The 18,507-nt window shown below is 44.4% G+C and overlaps 1 protein-coding gene across 2 annotated transcripts in view; it reads left to right on the top strand.

Moving 5' to 3' along the window:
- Positions 1-661: 661 nt before the first annotated feature.
- Positions 662-18,507, top strand: part of LY86 (lymphocyte antigen 86) — an 80,522-nt gene continuing 62,676 nt past the window's right edge. The window contains exon 1 of one of the 2 annotated variants that reach the window (XR_005217973.1): positions 662-835. Coding sequence is in view for 1 of the 2 variants with exons in the window: in XM_037843819.1 (XP_037699747.1) it covers positions 715-835 (121 nt within the window). In the remaining variant the exon portion in view is untranslated. The remainder of the gene's footprint in view (positions 836-18,507) is intronic. The other variant, XM_037843819.1, reaches the window with a different exon arrangement.

Genomic DNA, 18,507 nt, shown 5'->3' with positions numbered 1-18,507 from the left:
CCACACCGAGAAGTAGGCCAGCATCCGGCCTTAGAAAGAAAGCCCAAAGTGACATTAATAATTCCACCAATGACCAAAATAATTAAACGGCCAGTCTTAAAGGGACACCTCCCCTCCTGCCCTTTGCAGCCCCTTCCAACCTCATCCAAAACAAGCTCTGTCCTCACAGCTGGACAATCTGCCATGGACACCCTAACTCAGAGTGGAGCTGGAGCCAGAGGAGAGGAAAATGACAATGGGGCTAAAACCAATCCCAGATCCAAAATATCATTATGCAGGGGGATCAAAAACCTTTCAGGAGGTTACAAAGATGCAGGTGGATGGGAAGTGCCCGCCAGCTAGGGTTTACTCTCTGAGTTTTCTGCTCCACCTGGGAGGAGGGGAGGGAGGGGTGCACAAAGGAGGGATGTTTGGGGGGCCGAGGCATAAGGTCATGCCTCCCTGCTGGCCTTCTGGCTGTAAAAGCAGAGAATCAGAAACCAATCTACCCCAGGCCCCAGAGGGGCCCCACCTGCAGATTCAAGCTCTAAAGCCCCTCTTGGAACAGTATTCAAATGCCAGGGCTAACTGCTTTTTGCTTCTCACAGTGGTTCCCAGGAGCATCAAATCTGAGAAGTGAAACTGAGCCCGTCACCTCTGCAGAGCAAGGAGGGGAAGAAAAAAACCCTTTTCCTGGGCCTGCCCTCCTTGGTCAGCCCCACACTGCCCTGCGCCATGAAGGGCTTCGCGGCCGCCTGGCTGGCCTGGGCCCTGCTCTCGCCCTGCGGCGGCACGGCCTGGCCCACGCACACAGCCTGCAGGGAAGGGGGCTTGGAGGTGCTCTACCAGAGCTGCGGTAAGTGCTCTAAAATGTCCATGAGGGATTCTGGGGAATTAAGGCCCACAGAGGTGGGGTGCTAAAGCATTCAGCTGGGGTGGGGGAAGGGGAGAGGCATGAGACAGCCTGACAAGTTCTCCAACCACAGCAGGGGCCCTTGGGAGCCCCTGGGAGAAAAGGGGTGGGAGTGGGAGAGACCCTGAAGTGACAGGCAGAGAGAACAAGAAAAAAAAATCAAGAGTCTAAACGCAGCAATTCACTAATACCACAGACCCCAAAAAGGAATAAAATGACCAGTGAGCCTCCCCGAAGCCTTGAAACCTCACCAGGTCAAAATAAGGAAATGATGACTCCAAAGGGCTGAAAAATTTAAAATAATAATAATAATAATACCTGAGCTACTTTCCCAGTTTATTTCATTTGCAAGTTGAGTGACAAGATTGCTTATGGCCAAAGAGAAGATGCTTGCCCCTTCTAAGATACCTCTAAATCTTTAATTGTAGCAGTCACGTTCATTGAATCAGCATCAATTGGCTCACAAACATGCATTGTGCAGTCATCCGTCCCAGTGCTAGAGAGAACAAAAATGAATGTGTTGTGGTTGTTACCCCAATGGGGCAAAATGACATGTCCACAAAAGAATCGCAGCCCAGGAACTACAATGCAGTTAACTGCTGCAGTTATGTCTTGGCCAACACTTGGGCAAGGCTGAGAGGGGAGAAACTTACCAGGCCTCAAGGATCATATTCTGAATGAAGTTTAGAGGGTCTGGCTGGTGAAAAGGTGTGAACCTGTGAAACCTGACACTTTAGAGGTCAACAGGACTGAAGGGGTGGAAAGGGTGCAGGGCCATTTAAGCTCCCAGGTTGGCCCCGCCATCAGCTGGGGAGCTAGGGAGATGGGCCACTTGAACAGATCCCCACAGCTGCCATTGAAGGGTCACCTCGGACAGGTCCAGACGGTCAGTATGGCCTGCAGGGCCATCCATCTGTCTGGTTTCCTTAACTTCTTTAAAAGAAAGCAGCACTGAAGCTCACAATAAGCAAGGAAATAAATAAACACAAACAAATGGCTGGTTGTTAGGGGTGCTAGTCTCACCCTCTCGCTCTTCCCCAGGAGGGGGATGAGAACCGGGGGCCCCTGACATCCCATTCATTTTAGGCACGTGATGAGAAACAAGACTTAGGATGAATGAACTGGTCGGGATTTGTTTCTCCAATTCATCCTCACGGGAAAGGTTGCCCAGCTGGTCTGTCTCCCAGACTCCCCAGCCTGCAGCCAAGTGGGGTTGTGGGATTGGAGACAAACAGAATATACCCCCCTCACCCATGCAGCATAAGGGAACCCGGGGGACACAGCTCCCACCACTGGTGGGCACTGGGAGGTTCAGACAATTAAACCACAGGGTAAATGCTTTGTCTGAAGGGCCGAATGGAGGCAAGTGTAATTAATGTCTGAGCAGGAGAGAGGGAGTTTGGGGGTGATGGTCTAAATCTATTGGGGAAGGCACCATCAAGCTCATCTTCAGGTTGAAGGATGACAAAAGTAGGAATTGCAGCCTCTCATATTTACGGAGGGTTTGTTTGTGCCTTATATGACATCTCCTCCTTTTACAGACTGTGTAAGTGAGGTTTAGAGACCATCGGTCACTTTTTCAAGGTCACAGAGCTAATAATGGCAGAAATACATCTCCAGTGGCTCCAAGAAGGTGCTGAATATTATTCGTGGAATTAAAATGAACTGAGGCTAGGCCGATCTGACTCCAGAGCCCATGCTTTCCATCTCCCTGCTCTCCAGAGTTCTGGCCACAGGCAAGGGAGATGAGGGGAGGCAGTGTGGCAAATCTAGGGACAGCTGGGAATGTGGGGGGCAGGGTGCAATGTAATGGGAGGTGGTAGCAGAGCTGAAGCAGGAGCGTGGCAAGGCCCAGGACACCAGAAGGGATTGGGCTGCATCCTTTGGCAATGACAAGAATGAATTTTGGAACGATCCCTCAGATAGTGAACAGAAGCTTTGATATTGGATTGGAAGCAGTTTGGGATTGGAGGCAGGATCTGTAGCCAGAAAGAGCCGGAATCCAGGACAGAAAGGATGAGACCCTAAGTTAGCATCTTTCCAACAGCCTTAACATCAGTGGGAGTCTTTGGGGTCAGCAGAAAGGACACCAGTGTCCCGAGGGCTTCTCCAGGGATAGGCCTGACCCATCTCTTTAGAACTGCTGAGGTATTGGGGGCTGAGAAGCCACAGACCCCTCCCCAGGCTGAGATGGTCCCCCTTTTGCTGCCAGATCTACAGGGAGGCAACCCACAAAGGCCTTCACTCTGATAATAAAGTGCCAAGGTGCACACTGTGATATTTTGCCCAGTCCAGGTGCTTGGACATCTGTAATGCCCAAATCAGGGGCTGCTAGAATCCCACCATGCACTTTGATGTGTGAGGACTCTCTGGCAATAGATGGGTCCATTGTTTTCTGGGTTTAGTGCCTGGTTTTTCTCTCCTCTTTTGGTTGTGAGATTTTGGTGTTGGGGGGTGTGAATTTATTTCCTAGGGCTACTGTAACAAATTACCACAAACTAGATGGTTCAAACAATTGGGATTTATTCTCTCATGGTTCTGGAGGCTAGAAATCAAAAACAAGGTGTCAGAGGACCACGGACCCCCCAAAGCCTCCAGGGGAGGGTCCCTCCTGGTCTCTTCCAGCTTCTGGCAGCCTCAGGTGGCCCTAGGTTTGGGCCAGCACCACCCCAACCTCTACCACCATCTTTACATGGCCTGGCCATCTTCTCTCTGTGTGTCTCCATCTTCACATGGCATTCTCCTCTCTGTGTCCATGTGTCTGTCTCTGCATCCAAATTCCCCTCTTCTTATCAGGACACCAGTCGTATTGATCCAATATGACCTCATCTTAACTAATTTCATCTGTAAAGACCTTATTTCCAAGTAAGGTCATATTCTGAGGATTCGGTGGGCATGAATTTTATGGGGATACTATTCAACCATTCCAGGGGGAGATCTTAGGCTAAAAACTGTTCTGAATAATCCAAAACTCCATAGGAGAAAGAAAGAAACTGATAAGCAGTTACTGGGCTCTGAATACTGACCAGGAAGTGGGCAATGTTTTCTGAAAAAACCAGAAGCCCTGCTGTACCCAACAGTCACTGCTGCTGTAAGAAAGAGAGCAATATTTCCTAAAGCAAAAGGGGGGGACTGTGCTGGTTTGGAGCTGTTATGTACCCCAGAAAAGACCATGTTCTTTTAATGCATTCTTGTGGGTGCAGACCTGTTGTGGGTGGGGCCTTTTGATTACATTGCTTCATTTGAGATGTGAGCCACCCAATTCAAGGTGGGTCTTAATCCTTTACTGGAGTCTTTTATGCGAGGATAAAAGGCAGAGACATTTGGAGAGAGTTTAGAGAGAGAAACACCCTGGAGATGCTAAGAGAGAACCAGCAGAGCCTCAGAGAGAAAGCCACTGAAATCAGAAGCTGAAAGCAACAAAACTCAGGAGTAAAGGACCAGCAGGTGCCAGTCATGTGGCTTATTATCTGACAGAGAAACCCGGAATGCCAGCAGCCTTTCTTCAGAGAAGGTATCCTCTCGTTGATGCCTTAATTTGGACATTTTCATGGCCTTAGAATTGTAACCTATAACTTAATAAATCCTCACTGTTAAAAGCCAACCCATTTCTGGTAGCTTTAGCAAACTGAAACAGGGACAAAGCTGTCCCTTATTAAATCACAGAGCAATTTCTAGGGCTGGAAAATCCAAGGAACTCCACCCCATGATGCACCAAATGTCCACCTATGTATTTATTTTTATGCTGCCTCTCTGACATGAAGCTATGAGGTAGTTTACCAAAATACATATGATAGAAGATGGAATGAGTAGTGGGAGAAGCAGGGGTAGGGAAATAAGAGAAGGGGAATAACAAAGCCAGGAGAGGTCAGGGCACAGAAATGAATACTAAAAATGAGGTAGCATGAGGGATAAGAGCAGCTGAGAGTTGGAGAAAGCAAACCTCATTCAAACCCTCATGCAACACTTTCTAGGCTTTGTGTCCTTGTCTGTAAGTAGGCATTAGTTTCCTGTTGTTGCTACAACAAATTACCACAAGTTTGGTGGCTTAAAACAGCACACACTTATTCTCTCACAGTTCTGGAGGTCAAGAGTCTGAAATCGGTTTTCTGGGTCAAAATGGTAGCAGGGCCGTGTTCCCTCCAGAGGCTTCTTGTCTTTTCCAGATTCTAGAGTTGCACTTCTTGGCTACTGGCCCTTCCTCTATCTTCAAAGCAAGCCACATAGTATCTTGTTTCAGTTATCCCACTGCCTTTTTCTTCTGTGTCAAATTTCCCCTGCCTTCTTCTTATAAGGAATTGTGATGACCGCTAATGCTCACCAAATCCTCCAGGATAATCTCTCTATCCCAAGATTCTCAATTTAATCACATCTGCAAATTCGCTTTTGCCATATAAGGTAACTGTATTAGTCAGGGTTCTCCAAAGAAACAGCACCGACAGGATATATATAGGCATATGTAAATACTAAGAGATTTATTATAGGAATTGGCTATGTGACTGCAGGCATTGGCAAGTCTGAATTCTGTAGAATAGGCTGCAAGCTGGAAACTCAATGAAGGTGACAGTGAATTCCCCAGAAGAAGCTGGCTGTCTGGAGCAAAGATAGAAATTCTTCCTTCTGACTGCTGAAATCATCAGTTCGCCCTTTAAGGCCTTCGACTGATTAGAGGAGGAGATTCCTCTCATTGCTGAAGGCAGTCTCCTTTGTTGATTGTAGATGCAATCAACCATAGATTCAATCTACTGGCTAATGATTTAGATCCAGCTACAAAATACTTTCACAGTAACAATCAAGCCAGTGCTTGCTTGACCAACAACCAGACCCCATAACCCAGCCAGGTTGACATATGAAATTGATCACCACAGTAACATTCTTAGCTTCTGGGGATTAGGACACAGATGTCTTTGGATGCTTTATTTTTCGCCTTTCACAGCGGGCTGCAGGATAGTAATTTGACCTACCTCACAGGGTTGTGTGAGAAATAAGTGAAAGGACTGCATGAAAAGTACTTGCCACATGCTTAGTGCTCAATAAATCTTTGTCACTGATGATTTTGTGAGGTATTTTACAGTTGCTATGAGCTTCCTTGAGGCCAAACTCAAACAAGAAATGCCATGGTTTGTTAAATAAAACCACACCAGTTTTTAAGGAGATACATGGCTTTTCCTGATACATGGAGGAGCTATGAAAGGAATTTCTCCCATATCCTGATGGCAAGAGTAAATGTCGTCTTTGACAGCATGTCTATAGCATAAGCTACAGTGACTCGCACCTGCAGCTTCTCACATGCCTCTCGGGGTGGGTAGAGGACTCATCACCAAAATGCACCTCAGGATCAATTCTGCAAAGAACAACAAGAGAATTGTCTAGAATGCAGCACTGGCAGGTCTGGCTTAAGCAGGGGAAAGTTAGATGTTTATTGGAATGGTCAGGCTCATGTCCTTCAGGCAATCCTCGATAAGTATTATTATTGTTGTTGTTGTCATTGTTGTTATAGGGTGTTTAATAAGGGTTAGAGAGCAGAGATCCAGGTCGTATTTTCTGACAAGGGCCTTGCATAGAGACCTCAGTGGCTGTCACTTAAGGGCCGATCCACAGGTTGTGACATCAACCTCCGCATTTTAATCCATGAAATTCCTATCATGCACCTGCTCTCCTCTCCCATGACAAGGAGAAGGCAATGGGCCTTCTCCACATCTGTCCAAATAGGCTTCATGAGTTGCTGAAATTGGCTGTAGGGCAGACTCTTTGACCTCCTAAAGTTCCTTAATTACAAAGTCTAAATCAGGTCAAGTGCACCCGAATAATCCATCAAGGCACTCAAACCAGGACAATTAATCAGCCTTTTAAGAATGCAAAACAATGCCAGCAACAATTCTGCCAATATAGAGGCTACGCTGCAAATGGCCTAGCCGCTGAACAAGTCATGTTGATAAAATGCTCATAGAAAAAAACTTTTAAAGTTGCCCTGGAACAAAAGGAGGGGAAAATCTACTTTCCTCGGAACCTAATACTTCTGTAGTTAATGGAACACAAAACAAATACCAAAAAAAAAAAAAAGTAAGAAAGAAACTCACAGGCCACACAGTCATTTAGCAATACTTTCAAATAGTGCACCCAGAAAGCACTTTCTCTCTCAGTTTCTTTTCCCAGACTAACAGGCTTTAAATACCATACAATTTAAAGAAAAGCAGACAAATAGAGAGATGAAGATGCAATTCCAGAGGGATAACCTTGGGCATACAGAATTAAACAGCTGCCTTGAGCAGGGTGGGAATATTTTGCTCAAACCCAAAGACAGGAAATTGATTTTTTTTTTTTTTTTTTTAAATACTAGATGTCAACACTGAGATGTAGATTTTAAAATGGGAAGTGAGAGTGGGTGGGTGCTGGGGGGAAGCCAACCATGTAGGTAGTTCCATGCTACCAAGCCCCTGGGGTGGCTCCCAGTTTCCATTTGGTTGTTACCAGTTTCCAGCCAAACATCCCAGGTGATGTGAATTCCCTCTGAAGCACTTTTTAAACCAGATACTAAGCAACTTAGTAAATAGGGACCTACAGAGGGAAAAGACCGAAGAGTCAGTGGTTCTAAAAAGGCTTCTCCTGTGCAAGAAAGAAATATTTTCTCAAAGCTGTTCGCTTCTCATTCCACCTTCAGGCAAAATGGAACCGGCAACTTGGTTCCTATTTGGGAAGAGAATCTTTGGAGAGGTAGAGATGGGCGCGACTGTCTCTAACTCGGCAGCTATTTTCGTTTACTACAGGCATAAACAAACACGTTCCCAGAGCAGCTCATCAGAGTAAACCATACGTGGCCATGGCTTCAGCCTCAAAGCCTGCAAGCAGGGAGTGGGGGAACTAAAACAGTTTTTTTCTCCAGAGTCCAAGGAAAGCGAAAGTGGAAGAGCCCAGACCCGCTCCAGCTTGGCAACAGGAGCACGTGGCAAAGCCCGCAGGCACAGTTTCCCCGGTGGGGAGGAACATACGGCTGGCAGAGCCCTCCTCAGTGGTGGAAAGAGCAGTCAGAAGGCACGGAAGCAGGGGCAGCGCGGATAACGCATACAGGATCCCCTACTCGGAAACCCAGACAATGGGAGGGGATTTTAATTGAAAGAAAGGGTTACCCTTCCAGGGACTGTGTCCCATGTAACTTGGCATCTGTTCCTTTTCTGGGGTGCCTTGGAAGCTAGGATCCAGGCTCCTGATCTGGTAGCTTTGTTCTGCGCTTTGGAAGAAGTATCTTGGGTCTACAGGGGAGCGAGTATTTGAGCATCTGCCTGGAGGAGGCTACTGGGTAGTTCATGTCCAGTAGGCAGTGTGTTAAGTGAGTGTTTGCCAGCCTTCTTGTGTGGGATAGAAGATGGCATCACTGTTTGTTCCTTCTTGAAATTCTGAGCCACTTCCACTTCTAGTGTCACTTTGCCTTCAGAACAGAAGTGAATGGTAACCAACCCGATGGCTGGAAGGAATCCCCAGCCCAGAAATCCCAGTTCGCCCTGCCAAGCACAATTTATAGTCTAAGATGCACACAGGCTGAATGCTCAGCCAAGGTGCCGTCAATGGGCTCCTTATTTGAAGTCTGACATCCCACCTCCTGGCCAGATGGAAACTGCTGCCTGCACCAGTGAGAAATTCAGAAAAGACTTATCAGGTTTCCCTTTGTTTGTAAACCATCAGAACCCTTTCCCATGGCTAGGGTCTTCTGTATTCAAAAGACTTCTTACACTGTATTAAAAAAAATATTCCTTTAAATAATTAAACTCTATTTGCACAACTATTGTATCAAAATTTGTAAATTTAACAAGTCAAGTTTTTGGTAAACCTGCAAACATTTAATCTAATACAGCAGATTTTCTTAAATGCTTTAAGATATTTAAAAGCAGGCAAAACACACAAATCATCACAATGATTATTACACTTTTTCTTAAACTGGTTCCAAAATTTGATACCACGGGATTAAATTTATTTTGTTATTGTCTTTGTGCTAATATTCATGCACCTTCTTGTGGCTATACTAATACTTGTTTCAATATTTTCCTAGGTTTACAGTGTCATTCAGACCAAAGATAGACAGTTATCTCAGATGAAACAGGGATGCAGGTTTTGAATAAGCAGCTGATTGATTCTGGGCTTGGTGGCCAGTCAACAGGTTGAGCAACATTTACCTAAACTTTACCTGTTACATCCTGAGTTCCTTCTAAGCCCCTTCCTTTCACAAATTTCCTTGTAGCCTGGTGCTTTTTCCCATGTAGTGAGCTCTTCAAGTTTCACTTGGTCATTGTCTATAACTCATTGTCCCACCATTATTGCATATTGACTTGGACTGAAAGTATTGCTGGAAACTTGTGCCTACATTGATAATATTAAGGGTCATTTAGCAGTTTCATCTCCCAGGAGATGATGGATTTTGTCTGCACAGTTAAGGCTCATCTTTACAACACTTAGCAAATTCATCATCTTAGAATATAACATTGAACCAGCTTTCTTTTCTACTTGTATAATCTCTGTGCTTGCTGGTGTTGGTTCAACTAGCACCTGGCTTTCTACCTGGTTGTTATGTAGGACCACTTAAGCTGATCAGTATTTCTGTTCTATTTTTTCTAGAGCTATCTGGTTTATTCACATCCCCTTTGTACTTACTCCTGCCTATTTACAGAGATAGAGAAAAACGACATAGCTTTCTCTGGTCAGTCCATATGGATGAAAACACTCTGAATCTCTAAATAACTAAGAATGAAGCTTAGTACTCCTCTAGTGCTTGGGACGTGACCCAATTTCCTTCCTGTCTTTGTTAAACCTGCATCACCCAGACATGCCTGCTCAAGTAATTCTTAAAATCAGAATCATGAGATGGGTGATGAGAAAGCTCTGCTAATGGATGATCCTGAAGGTACTACAACATTGTGAATATGATTAATCCCACTGAATGGAATGCTTGGGAGTAGTTGAGATGGGAAACTTTGGGTGATATATATGTTTCCACAACTTAAAGAAAATGGAAGAAAGAGCAAACAACTAAAGAGACAATGACAATTAAATGCAATATGTGATCCTGGATGGGACCTAATAATGGCAAAGATGTGCAAAAAAAAAGAGTGGTATATAACCTGTAAGCTGTATATAAATGTTAAGTTTCTTGAACTTGATAACTACACTTTAGATAGTTACGTAAGTGAATATCCTTGTTCTCAGGAAATGTACATGACAGTAACAGTGTTTAAGGAGCATGATGTATACAACCTACTCTCAAATATTCAGAAGATAGATAGATAGATAGATATGGATAGATGATAAAGAGATTGGTAGAGGATACAGCAAATGTGAAATGTGGCTGAATGTTCAAGTTGGTGGATCTGGATATCTGAAGGCGGGGTGAGGTGTGCGGTGCTCTCTCCAAGGATTTGGTATTACTTTTGCAACTATCCTGTGAGTTTGAAACTATTTAAAAATAAAAGTTAAAAAAAAATCAAAGAAACATGAGAGATGAGGTCTTCAAGAGCTCAAAGCAGCAAGCAAAGCCCAGTCTTTCTTCTATTCCCAGCATCTGCCTGGGAGTAGGGAAACCTCCAGCAGCTCACTGTCCTTCCACCCTAACCCTCTCAGTCAGATGCATGTAACAAGCCACCCTAGGAATGGATTTCCGGCTGTTGACAATTTCCTGCCAGTGTAGCCTTGGAGGACTTTGTCTTTCCAATTGTGGCTCCCAAAGGCTGTCTGTGTGCACCACAAACAAGGAGAGGGAAGGAATCAGCAGGGAGCCAAGAGCCACGGCAGCTCTTGGGTGTCACCTTTGTGCTTTACTGTGAAGCCAAGTGATAAGCTCAGCATCTCTGCCATCTGCCTTAAGGTTGCTTAGGAAGCACTTGGTCCCCAAAATTGTGTTAATTGGCTGTTAATTGGCCCTGAAAAGAGCTAGATGGGCTGGGGCTTTCACACAGCTCCCTTTTTCTCCTTACGGCTGTGCTCGCAGGCACTTGGGGACTGCACTCTGCCAGTCTCTTCCCACTGCTCAAAAGGGTAGACAGAGTGTCTTTTATAGAATTAGGAAGTGGGCAGGTCAAACAGAAAGTTGGGGTACAGAAGAGGAAACTTTGAGCCAGAGAGGCAACATGTCCTAACCATGGTCCCAGAGCTAGCCTGTGGCAAAGCTGGATGCAACCTGCCCAAGCAAGCTCTGCTTCCTCTCTCAGCATAAAAACCATGCTATGACCTCATCCAATTTCAGGTCAAAGATAGCACATAAACCAAGACCAGACCCTCTCTTTCATGCCCACATCCCCATAAGGTAACAAAATCCCCTTCCTGGGCAGCCCTTGTCTGTAAGGCAATTTGCCCACATCCCTTCTTGCCAAGCCTCTGTAAAGCAAGAGCTGCTGTGTATGCAAAAGATCTGAGGGATCTCACTTCTACTATTGAAAGGATCAACGGTTCCATAAATTTACTATCATTACAGATTTTACATAGAAATGGCAGTTTCACAGAACTGTGAAAGTAAGAGCTGGTTTAGAGAAAGAGCTGCCTTCTGTGATATGAGCCTCATCAAGGACCCTAACAGTATTTAGTAAACAAATAACCATAAAAAACCTGATTTCAAAGCCTTCTCTCTTTATAAAGAGGGGAAATATGACTGGGGACTTGGCCTTAAAGCTGACAACTTATACAGAACAGAGGAGTGATGCTAACAGAGCAGCAGTTTGCTTCTGGTCTCTCCCCATACTTGGAAAAACTTGATAAATACAACCTACCTCAGTGGTCAGGGAAATGCCAAAATCCCTTCACTGTCCTCTGCCAGGGTCATCTGCCTTGTATCTGGATCATGAGATGGAGGATATCCAAAAGGGAAGTACTAGGAACCTCAATACATCACAGACTTTAAATTCTAGCCTGACCTCAGTCGAGCTGTTTGGAATCAAGGTAGAGTGGAGAACAAGCAGGAAGCTCATTTTTTCAAGGGTGAACAATGACTTTTCCACCTCACACTTAGTTTTGTCAAAATCAAAGAGCAATTTGTGTGTGGTGAGCATGTGTATTTCCAAAAATGCCTGAAAAGAAAATTGCCAGTGGCTTGAATCAGTGGTTGAACCGAAAGCACAGGCTTGCTAACTAGTACCACGTTTCCTAATAAAAATGTGTCTGAGGTTTTAGAATCAATCAACCAAATCATGGAGCAGGAGGCCCCTTATGCAAACACTGCCTGAGCTCCAGGATCTCATCGGAGCTGCCTTCCTTGGGGAAGGGGGACCTTCAAAATTCAGGGAAGCAGGGAGAGAACAAGCAAGACAGTGAAGGTCACAGCTACCTTCCTGCAAAACCACAGTCATCACCCTAAATTTCACCCATTCTAGAAGATGGAGGAGGGGGAGTCTGAAACTCAAATGTCCTATGGAAGAAGCAAATGGTGATTGAAGGGGGTTAGTTGTAACTTACAATAGAAAGTGGTAGGAACTGTGGCACTTGCCTCATCTCAAAAGAGAAACTACTCTTCAGTTCCATTGATTGCCACATGGGATTGCAAGACCTGTGATGCCTAATTTTCTAATGTGTCACAAGAAACTAGAGTTCCTACCCTATTGGTACAGTCTCGGAATTTATAAATATGACTAGTCTAAGTGTTTTTTTATTGAGATTGTTCACTAACCATGCAATTATCCAAAGATCCAAAAGTGCACAATCAATTGCCCATGGTACCATCATACAGCTGTGCATCCACCACCACAATTAAGTTTTTTTTTCAATTTTTAGAACATTTTCATTACTCCAGAAAAGAAAATAAAGACAAAAAAGGGAAACTCAAATCTTCCCATACTTCTAACCACTCCCCCTCCATTATTGATTCATAGTTTTGGTATAGTACATTTGTTACTGTTGATGACAGAATGTTAAAATACTACTAACTGTAGTATGTAGTTTGCAAAATAGGTATATATTTTTTTCCTATATGCCCCTCTATTATTAACTTCTAGTTATAGTGTCATACATTTGTTCTAGTTCATGAGAGAGATTTCCAATATTTTACAGTTAATCACAGACATTGTCCACCACAAGATTCACTGTCTTATTCATTCCCATCTTTTAACCTCCAACTTTCCTTCTGGTGACATACATGACTCTGAGTTTTACCCTTTCCATGACCTTCACACACCTTTCAGCACTGTTAGTTATTCTCACAACGTGCTACCATAACCTCTGTCCATTTCCAAATGTTTAAGTTCACCCTAGTTGAACATTCTGCTCATAAGAAACAACCGCTCCCCATTCTTTAGCCTCATTCTGTACCCTGGTAACTTACATTTCATGTCTGTGAGCTTACATATTATAATTAGTTCTTATCAGAGAGACCCTGCAATATTTGTCCTTATGTGTCTGTCTTATTTCACTCAATATACTGCCCTCAAGATTTCTTTATCAACCCAATTTTTTAAAACCAGTTTTGTTCACACACCATACATTCTGTGCTAAGTAAACAATCATTGGTTCCCTGTATAGTCATGTATTTATGAATTCAGCACTATTGCCACTATCTGTATAAGGACATCTCCATTTCTTCCACAAAGAGGGAGGAAGAATCAAAGAAGGTAAAGGGAAAAGGAAAAAGAAAAAAGAAAGAGACAGAAAGAAAAAAAAAACGTGACAGCTAGAAAGCAACAAAAGGAAAGGTGGCATTAAATTAAAGTAGAATAAAGAGTCAGACAACATCACCAATGCCAGGAATCCCATACCCTTCCCCTATGCCCCCCCCATATGCATTTAGCTTTTGTATATGCCTTTGTTATATTAAAGGAAGTGTAATACAATGTTTCTGTTAATTATAGTCCCCAGTTTGCATTGATTGTATTTTCCCCCAATCCTACCCTATTTTTAATACCTTGCAATGTTGACATTCATTTGTTCTGCCTCATGTAAAAACATATTTGTACCTTTTATTACAATCGTTGATCACCCTAGGTTTCACTGAGTTATAAAGTTCCAGTCTTTATCTTCCTCTTTCTTTCTGGTGTCTCACATGGTCCTAACCTTCTTCTTTCAACCATACTCACAGTCATCTTTGTTCAGTGTACTTGCATTGTTGTGCTACTATCTTCTAAAATTGTTTTCCAAACCTCTCATTCCTGTCTTTTCCTTTCTGTCTGTAATACTCCCTTTAGTGTTTCCTGCAGAGCAGGTATCTTATGCACAAATTCTGTCACTGTCTGTTTGTCAGAGAATATTTTAAGCTTTCCCTCATATTTTAAGGATGGTTTTGCTGAATATAGGATTTTTGGTTGGTGATTTTTCTCTTTCAGTATCTTAAATATATCACATCACTTCCTTCTTGCCTCCATGATTTCTGTTGAGAAATCCGCACATGGTCTTATCAAGCTTCCTTTGTATGTGATGGATCTCTTTTCTCTTGCTGCTTTCAGGATTCTCTCTTTATCTTTGATGTTTGATAATCTGATTATTAAGTGTCTTGGCATAGGCCTATTCAGATCTATTCTGTTTGGGGTATGCTGCACTTCTTGGATCTGTAATTTTATGTCTTTCATAAGAGATGGGAAATTTTCATTGATTATTTCCTCTGTTATTTCTTCTGCCCCTTTTCCCTTCTCTTCTCCTTCTGGAACACCAATGACACATATTTCCTGCATTTCATTTTGTCCTTAAGTCCCCGGAGATGTTGTGCATATTTTTCCATTCTTTTCTCTATCTGTTCTTTTTTGAGTAGGCTTTCAGTTGCCTTGTTCTCCAGTGCCTGAGTGTTTTCTTCTGCCTCTTGCAATATGCTGTTGTATGTCTTCATTGTTTCCTTCATCTCGTATGTTGTGCCTTTGATTTCCATAGATTCAGACAGTTGTTTTTTCAAACTTTCTATTTCTACCTTATGTATGCCCAGTGTTTTCATTATACACTTCATCTCTTTTGCCATATCTTCCCTAAACTTTTTGAATTGATTTTGTATTAGTTGCTTCAATTCCTGTATCTCAGTTAAAGTGTAAGTTTGTTCCTTTGACTGTGCCATAACTTCATTTTTCTTAGTGTAGGTTGTAGTTTTCTGTTGTCTAGGCATCTGGTTTCCTTGGTTACCCCAATCAGGTTCTAGAACAGAATGGGCTCAGGTCTTAGAAGAAGGCAGTGGTATCATGTCTCCCTGAAGGTGGGTCTTAGAGGATTGGTACACCCTCTGAGGCCTCAAGTCACTGTGCTTTTCCACCCAGCAGGTGCACCTGTCAGCCTATAGCTCCAGACTGGTGTAAGGAAGTTTGGCCTGTGGCTGTTTTCCCCCCAGGCTCTGGGGTCCAGTTCTGAATGGAAAGTGGGTAGTAGAGCTGCACCCCACCTCTTTCCTTTTAAGGAAGATACCCCCCCTCAGGGAGAGGTCATTAGCATTTGAATAGACTCTCTGCCTGTGCTATCTCCACTCTTGTCTGGGTCAAAGCGCTGGGAACTGCAAATGGCTGAGGCTTTCTCCACTGAGCTGAAAAAGGGATGAAAAGTCCCCTTCAGTGCCAGTCCATGGCCACCCTCCGGCTCTCCAAGATCACTGATCACCAAAAGCCTCTGTCTGCTTGTTGGGTATTCATAGCTTGTATTGAGCAGTCCACGCTTGTTAATTAAAATCCCAGTTGGAGCTCAGCTGAGCTATATTCACTTGCTGGGAGAGTGCTGCTCTATAGCACCATGAAGCTTTGCAGGTCAGGCTGTTGGGGGAGGGGTCTCCCGGCTTGGATCCACAGTTTTTACTTACAGATTTTATGCTGCGATCTCATGCATTCCTCCCAGTTCAGGTTAGTGTATGATGAGTGGACAGTCACATTTATCCCCCCTGCAGTTATTCCAGATTATTTACTTGTTGTTCCTGGTTGTTCATTAGTTGTTCCAGGGGGACAAACTAGCTTCCACTCCTCTCTATGCTGCCATCTTCTTCTGTCTCCCCTTAAGTGTGTTTTCAAAACAATGTTCAGGCCAACAAAATGCATCTGAAAGCTAGAAGCAACCCAGGGGCTGAGAGTGAAGAAGTGAGACAGGGAAGAAAATGAAGCCAATGCAGGTGTCTTAGTTTGCCATGCTGCTGTGGCTGGAAGGCTTGTTTCCTCCCCAGATAGGTAGGCTTCTAGCTAGCCAGCAAACTTTGGGTCCCTTGGCTTTCTCATCATATGTCCATGTCCTCCCCTTTCTCATCTGGCTTCTCACTGACTTCCTGCTTCTCCCTGTGGCCTTCTTTTTATCAGGTCTCCAGTAATCTGAATTAAGACCCAACCTGTTCTGTCCCGGCCCGTGGGACGATCAACGGAGGCTCCAAGTCCTGTGAGGGAGGAATGGTATGGGACAAGAGACACGAGGAATGACAGCAAGACAAAGATTCTGATCAAGCTACAAATCTTTATTGAGGAGGCAGAGCATATATACTCTAGGAGAGAGGGGGGAGTGGCTAGCAAGGGCGGGTGGCGGTCTAGGATTGGTGGCTGCTGTTGCTAGGGCGGATGGCAGATGTAAGGCTAGCATAGGATTGGTGGCTACTGTTGCTGGGGTGGATGGCAGATTATAAGGCTAGCACTTTCGGCGCGAATCTTTGGCACGAACTACTTCCGTAAAGAAGGCTGAGGGCAACTTAAGCTGTTGTTGCATCAGCCCTAGCGGCCATGTTGCATATTTCCGGCATCGCTGAGGGTGGATTTTATACATGCTACCTTAATCGTCCCCAACATCTCCTCCCTTTGTTTTTCAAAAGGATGGAGGAAGAATGCTGATCAAGCATTCTTTTGGCATTAACCTGCTGGGGGAAATAGAGGCCTCATTCCCCAAGTTGTTTGTGGCTCTGTGTTTCTGGGGAGGGGAGTTTTTGCAGAGCGAACCCCTATGCAAATGAGGCATATTTCTCAAGGAGCTCGAAAATGGCCTCTAATTATTCTGGCCCTCCTTTGCAGTGCTTTGCCTCGCACCCAGTGGTACCAATCATAGCATACGCTAGAAGCATATTTTCAAGTTATATGCTGCTCCCGTAGGAGGGGGTTTCTTACCCGTAAGGGTGGGTAGCAGGCAGCTGATCTGGATCCAGACCCTGGTCAGCGAGGTGAAGCCGGTGATAATGCACTTGAATAGGCTTGCTTAGGGCAGAATCAATTTGGTCCTTAACTAGCTGTATTATTCTTTTTATGGCCCAAGGTGCAAAGGATATTATAAGGAGTATGGTTACTAAGGGGCCTAGTATACAGAGGAGGTAAGGGAGGATTCCATTGAGTCCCCAGGAGATACCTCCTTGGGTTTCTCGCTCACGTTTGCGGTTTTCAATTCCTTCCCTAAGTTTGGTCATAGAATCCTTAACTATGCCAGAATGGTCAGCGTAAAAGCAACATTCTTCGCCCAGTGCAGCACAAAGCCCTCCTTGCTTAAGGAAAAGCAGCTCTAAGCCTCTCCTGTTTTGGAGAACAACCTCCGATAGAGACGTAAGGGATTTTTCAAGATGGGTAATGGAGGTTTCAATGCGGGCTAAATCTTCGTCTATAGCAGCTCTTAGGTGGGAGAAGCCTTGGTTTTGGAGAACGACAGAGGCGATTCCGGTGCCTAGGCCAGTAATACCTAAAAGAGAAGCAATGGTAACAGCTGTAACAAGTTCTCTTTTCTTTCTCAGCGTGGCTGGAGACTGCGCGACCAAGTGGTGATAAAGGTCTTCCTCTGTATGGAAGAGGACATGGGGTAACACAGCCACTAAGAGGCACATTTCCCCTGTTTCAGTTAGGGCTTTTGCTGATACGCAAGGAGTAAGCCCCGTGGAAGAGCACAGCCATTTTGCCCCTGTTGGGGGGATATAGAATTTACCAGGCGATGGAGAGGACGACTGTGCACAGACTGTTTTTAAGGAGGCAGAAATGTTACCAATACAATGCCCAGAGTAAAGAACGGATTGCATAGTGAGACCGATTTTTCTTGCATTCCACGGGCATTGGGAAGGATTGTCCTCATTAGAAGTGTTAAATGTGACATTAAGAGCTATAGCATAATAATAAGGGGGCTTGGCAGAGAAACACAGCCAACAACTACGAGTAAAATTAGGCTGGGAGGAGTTTAGAGAGAGAAAGGTGGCTTGAAGCATTGGCCAAAGTGAGCTATCAAACGATATGGAAGAGCTGGAGGACGACAATATTGAGATGTTAGTAGAAGGAGAAGTAGTGGAATGAATTTTGGAAAGATTTTTGCTTGGCGTGCTCAGGATAGGAGGGGTAGCTGGAGGCGCGAGCACTCTATTTGGTCCAATGGCAGAAGGTTTTTGCGGTACTGCTTCCTTCTGTATTCGAATAAGAGTTCCTGGGTCGAAACCGTCTTTATAAATTCTGAAGCCCCATGTGCGACCGAGTAGCCAAGAGGGATCATTAGGAAGCTGTACGGTGAGATTTAGGCCTGTACAGTTCCATCTATCGTAATATTCGTAACGGGAGTGATCACAGGGTTTGCAGCCAAAAGGGGTCCATCTTAAAGTTAAGTAACGATCAGTGGCAGAAGGTTTCCAAGAAGTGGCTAATGTTTCACACCCCCAATATGCACAGTAGTATTCGTTGGGGTAATTGCAGTACGATTTCCCGGGGTTTGAGGACGGGCACATGTAATATTGGGCTTGATTACGATCTAGAGGTACT

Source organism: Choloepus didactylus, chromosome 7 (assembly GCF_015220235.1).
Source record: "Choloepus didactylus isolate mChoDid1 chromosome 7, mChoDid1.pri, whole genome shotgun sequence".
NCBI lineage: Eukaryota > Metazoa > Chordata > Mammalia > Pilosa > Megalonychidae > Choloepus > Choloepus didactylus.
Note: the sequence above shows the minus strand (reverse complement) of the source record. Positions and strands in the feature narration are given on the sequence as shown.